General features: G+C 43.0%; 1 protein-coding gene across 3 annotated transcripts in view; it reads right to left on the bottom strand.

The window, feature by feature from the left end:
- Positions 1-6,000, bottom strand: part of TNC (tenascin C) — a 154,171-nt gene that overhangs the window by 42,376 nt on the left and 105,795 nt on the right. For all 3 annotated transcript variants that reach the window (XM_073573136.1, XM_073573137.1, XM_073573138.1), the window contains one exon: positions 3,469-3,599. In XM_073573136.1, coding sequence (XP_073429237.1) covers positions 3,469-3,599 — 131 coding nt within the window. The remainder of the gene's footprint in view (positions 1-3,468; positions 3,600-6,000) is intronic.

The following is a 6,000-nucleotide window of genomic DNA, read 5'->3' as shown; positions in this document are numbered from 1 at the left end:
TCCCTTTTTTATTGTTGACTCGGGTAATGATCTTGTATCATTGCCGTCAGACATCGGCTGTGTTATTCAGCCATCATCTGCCTCTGAGGTTTCACTCAGACATCATTTTTTTTTACGTACAAGAGAAACAAACTGGGTTTCATCAGTGATTTTCCTCAGTTTTTTTCACTATTGAGAAAAAAACAAGTTTCTCCAGCTTCTCCTATCAATCAATAAAAAACAGACATCATACAGATGTATCCGAGTGCAGTCAGATTATTTCAGGGACTCATGGACTTGCATTGCTGATTTTGATCGGACACTTGTGTGGCACCCCTGAGAGTCGAGTCGTCACAGAGGTACTGCACCTCAGTCAGAGGTGTGGCACCCCACTCTCAGGTAAGGAGGGGGCACTACCCAGGACCCACACAATCTACCACCCAGCACAACACCTCTTTAGGCCAGGGAGGATCTAGGTAGAGGGTGTGGGTGGAGGAAGTAGATAAGGGTAGGGCAGCTGGAGAGAAAGCTTACAGTTGGGAGTGAAGAGTTGTCGTGGTAACAAGAGTCAGTTAGAGGAGGAGTCAGGGAGAGAGTGGACAGTTTGTGGAGTGGACTGAAGGAGTGAGGAGCTTGTCCCAGGACTGGAGAGTAAAGTGGAGTGAAGAAGGGGTCCTAGGGGCCAGGGAAGAGAAGAATCCACGCCGACCATAGACGGGTGGAAGGACCAGGTCACAGTTGGGGACCGGCCCAAGACTAGTGGAGAGACTGTAGGACTCAGCTAGAAAACTGGAGGCTGAAGTATCTGTATGTGCGACAGCCAAATACACACACATTCACTGAAAAGGCAACCATATAGGGTCAAGGGGACCAGGAGATCATCGCCCGACAGGATCCGAGGCTGCTGGATTGGGACACTGAGTGTGAGGCGCAGGGCAGGAGAGGTGGGAGCCAGCGCAGAGAGGTGACCAGAGAAGGAACATATGAAGGGGGTTCTGGCAAAGTGTACCCCAAATTACCCAAGAGCTGACTGGACCACCAACCCGGAGGACACAGCACCCCGATTGGGGTTTGTAACTTGAAAGACCGTGAGTAAAAGTGTGAAGACTGCACCACGCTGTGTCCTCAGATTTATTTACTGCGTCATCTGTCCTGCACTACAATCATTACCATCATGTACTACCTTATAACTGCCCTGGGGCCTAGCTCTACCCGTGGAACGCTGTAACATCTTTGCTGCGTCACCAATCTCCCCAATGGATCTGAATCGTAGACTCGGCCATCTTCTTATTGCTGAACACCACGGGTGGTGTCACAACATAATTCCCCTATAAACTTTCCCCCTTTCATTTTATTGCAAGCCCAGGGCCACAGACCCAGTCATGGCCCCGTGACATCCCTTGAAGAACTGACTGGCCTGGACCGAGTATCCCCCAGCTCTAGTTGGCGTCGCACTTGGATCAATATCGGACATGTCTTTGTGATTTTGCATGGATCACTCGGTCCGATGAAATATGTCTGACATGTGAACAGCCTTATAGACTGTCATAGGTGTGAAGGCTACCCATGGAAAAAAAGGACAGCACTCATACATAAAAACTTACATGTGGGGGGAGAACCATTCTACACACCTTTTGGCCACACTATGACGTGATTGCAGAGTGGCCAAGGGTTGCCCCTTCATTCTCCAGATCGGCAGGAAGAGCATAGAGGTGGGCAAGTATGAAGCATACTAAGGTCAAAGACGTTGGCTCACAAAGTTGCGGCATAGCCAAGCTATATGGCATTATTTATTGGATACCTGATATACTGTCCATGCATATTTTTTAACTATGAAAAATCAACCTGTTCATTACAGAATATGAAGTATGTAACCCTAACAAGGGGAATTAAAAGTACTGCTGTGTTACAGATCTGACATCACCATGAGACAGCTCAGAGGTTGATGTCCTTCTGGATTTTGCGAGTGTTTTAACCATTAGATGGACATGACCCATTTCAAATATTTTCTTATCTCCGTAGACCTCAGCGTATAAACACTGGATGATTCGACATTATCTCATTCAAAGAATTTGACTTGTCCTTTCTTGCTGAAAAAATAATCATATTCATTTCTGGCCTTGTGGCCTCAAGCACATTTCTATGAAGCCAGCTGTATTTTTTTGCCTTTTCCTTATCTTGCATCTGACTACATCCTCTACTGCCGCAAAATGTCATTGGTACCTTTTAAAATTGGAAAAGAAATCACTAAAGGGATAGATAAAATGGCCAACCATAGATATGACAGTAAAGAGGTAGAGGGAGAGACGAGTGAAGAGAATATAGATCACAAAGTCAACCCATGCTACGGGGCCGTTAGAGAAATGTGGCCAACACTGGATGGATGCACCCCTTATTTTACATTGTAAGAACCTAGGTAAGGGTCTTCTCTTTACACAAAGGCTTATATTTGTGGTGTGGTGTATGTGTATGCCTGGGGTGTGTCTGTGTGTGTGATGTGTCTGTGGTGCGTGTGGTATGCCTGTGTGTGTGGTGTGGATGTGGTGTGTCTGATGTGGATGTGTGTGGTGTGTCTGTGTGTGTGATGTGTTTGTGTGGATATGTGTGGTATGTGTATATGGTTTGTATGTGTGGTGTGTGGTTAGGATGTTTGTGCATGTGTTTATATGTGTGGGTGTGTGGTGTGTATATGAATGTATGTGGTGTGTGTATGTCTGTGGTGTGTATGTGTGTGGTGCCTGACTATGGGTAGGTGTATGGTGTGTGTATGAATGTATGTGTGTGGTATGTGTATATGTATACAGTATGTGTGTGTATGGTGTGTGTGTATTTGTGTGGGTGTGTGGTGTGTGTGTATGAATGTGTGTGGTGTGTCTCTGTGTGTGTTGTATGTATATTTGTGATGTGTGTGGTGTGTATATATGTGGCATGTGTGTATGTGTATGTGGTGTGTATGTGTGGTGTGTGTATGTCTGTGGTGTGTATGTGTGTACATGTGTATGTGTTAGTTGTGTATGTGTATATGTGTGGGTGTGTGGCGTGCGTGAATGAATGTGTGTGATATGTATATGTGTGTGTGTGCGCGAACGTGTGGATCTGTGTGTATGTATATGTGTAAAAAATAATCACCTTCCCCTCCCCCACGAGGCCCGCCATCCGTTCCTCTTTTTTCCACTTTTACAAGCCACATTCTTGGCTTTTTTCACTATCCATGCGTTGGAAGTCAGTGTGTGCCATAAGGTCATTACATTGACATGCTCGCGGCTAAACCTTCATCCATGGTGGATTTATTTATAAAAAGGTGTCTTCATATGACAACCACTTTAGTAACTACTGTAGTTCACTTATATTTCCAGAAAAAACAGTTTATTTCCTAAAGCCAATGTAGGGCAGGTGTTAAGGAATTTGTTAGCACCATGGGCACAAGGATAATTAGATTACCAGTACAGTAGCGTGGTGTAATCAGTGGAGTGGATAAATTGTGATTACCTTGACTGTTCCATCCACAGACTCGTAGATGAGCAAGAAACCTGTGATAATTGATCGTGGTGGTCTCCAAGTAATCACAGCAGATTCTGACTGAATTTCACTTGCTGATAAATCTCTGGGAGCATCCAAAACTGAATGAAAGAAAGAGAACGGCAACTGATTAATATCGTAAAGCAAACATTATTTGAAGAATTTGCTGTTTCTCCTCCCTCTAGATATAGGCTTAATGTGCAAGTTAATGACCACCTTAAGGAAAGTGTGGCTACTGGGAGAAAATTAACTTTATCCATTCAAGGAGCAGCCAGCTTTTAGTCACAGAGGCATGCACAGAGGGGCTGCAGACAGCTGTAAGCACTCCATGGCACTTTGATTGACAGTTTGTTCTACACACATGCTCTGCAGAGTGAACTGTCATTCAAAGTGTTGGGATGTACTTACATCCACCTGCAGTTGTCTCACTGTTTATACTCCATGCACAGCTCTATAACTAAAAGCTGGCTTCTCACTGTGTACTAAGCTTTCTGACTGAAAACCGGCGCCTCATGGTAGGAATATAGTTCATTTTCTCCTCATAACACTACTACCTACAGATTAACAAGCAATTAGTTTTTTGACTGAATGATGGAAAAATGCACAAAAAATAAGCAACATATCATCGGTTGACATGTCTCATCTTTTTGGCTCCATCTAATATTTGACTGAAATGCAAGGGAAATCATATATGCCAATAATTTTCCCTATTACCAAACCTCGAAAAAGACCTGTCTCTGACTGTAAAGCAACTGGATCCAGTAAAAGCTCTTGGCCTAATTTAAGATGTCACGCCTCTTTCTTTTTTGAACCTTCAAATCTGAGCTTTCTACCAGGTAAAAATGGAAGAAGGATCAGGATAGGAATTTGTGCTCTTTTTTTGTAAGACTCTCATTTTAGGAACATGCCGAGAGTACTCTAGACTGACAAACAGAATAGAATGGTATTTAGCAAGATTCTACATTGGGGCAAGAAAAACAAAAAGTACATCTACATAATGGGAGGAATAGAACTAAGCAACAGCACGTGTGAAAAATACTTGGGTATACTAATAGATCACAGACTGCACATGAGTCAACAGTGTGATAAAGCAGCAAAAAAGGCAAACACAGTTCTAGATCACGTGAAGTAATTATCCACCTCTACTCTTCCTTGGTCAGGCCTCTTCAGCAATACTGCATCCAATTCTTGGCACCATATTTTAAAAAAGACATTGAAAAACTGGAGCAAGTTCAGAGAAGAGCGACCAGTATGGTGATCGGACTGCAAATTATGTCCTACAAGGAACGTTTAAAGGATCTGTGAATGTTTAGCTTGAAAAAGAAGACTAAGGCTGGTTTCACATTAGCGTTTTTTAGTGCAGCGCATCGTGCGCGTCCATGCGCATGTGCCCCTATATTTAACATGGCGGGCACATGGTCTAGAGTTTGCATGCGTTCGTTTGTGTTTTTTTGTAGTGTGCACCTAGGCGTGCCCGGCGCAACCTGTTGCATTTTTGGATCCGTCCAACGGCGTTAAAAAAACGTATTTGCATGCTTGCGCACGGAATGCGCAAAAATAACACATTATAGTCTATGGGAGTGCAGGCGTGCGCATGTCCATGCTCACGCCTGTGTTTGAAATCGCATGCGCCTAAAAAAACGCAAACGCATGCAAAACGCATGAAGCGTTTTTTTGCATGCGTTTCTACTGCGCACGAAGCGCAGCGCTAAAAAACGCTAATGTGAAACTAGCCTAAGAGAAGACTTAATAACTGTCTACAAATATCTGAAGGGATGTCATAGTGTAAAGGGATCAACATTATTCTCATTTGCACATAGAAACATGAAAAGCAATGGAATGAAACTGAAAGGGACAAGATACAGATTAGACTTTAGACTTTTTGACAGTGAAGGTGATCAATTAGTTGAACAGGCTGCCACGAGAGGTGGTGAGTTCTCCTTCAATGGAAGTCTTCAGAGGCTGGACAGACATCAGTCTGAGATGGTTTAGTGAATCCTACATTGAGCAGGGGGTTGGACACAAGGACCCTGGAGGTCCCTTCCAACTCTAATATTTTATCATTCTATGAAACTACCGGGTCAAGTTTTACTTCTATTGACTTGACATAATTTTTTTATTTAATACTTTTGTTGTTAGAATGTATTTATTATTGTTATGTCTTTTTATGTGTTACTTTCTAGGTTTGGTTTTCTTTCTAAATGCAAAGGCTTTTTTTTTTTATTCCTAGAGCATTAAAACCATGACAGTTTGTCAAACATAGATTTTCTGCAATTTATTTAGCGTAATTTTTTGGGCGACCTTGGTGGCCCGTGTGTGAATTTAGACCCTCCACCCTAAAACTGCAGATACACACTTGCAAAATATGTTGATGGCAGGTGGTTGAGGAGGATCTTTTTTTTTCTGCTCTTTTCAATAATTGCTTTACCGACTTTAAGTATGTGTTTTTACTTTGAAGCGGCTTTTCATCTGACAGTGATTAATAATTATGTGAATCGGAAC

The sequence above is a fragment of the Dendrobates tinctorius genome, unplaced genomic scaffold, assembly GCF_039654945.1.
Source record: "Dendrobates tinctorius isolate UK_male_01 unplaced genomic scaffold, ASM3965494v1 ptg000034l, whole genome shotgun sequence".
Lineage (NCBI taxonomy): Eukaryota > Metazoa > Chordata > Amphibia > Anura > Dendrobatidae > Dendrobates > Dendrobates tinctorius.
This window is presented reverse-complemented; position numbering and strand designations above follow the sequence as displayed.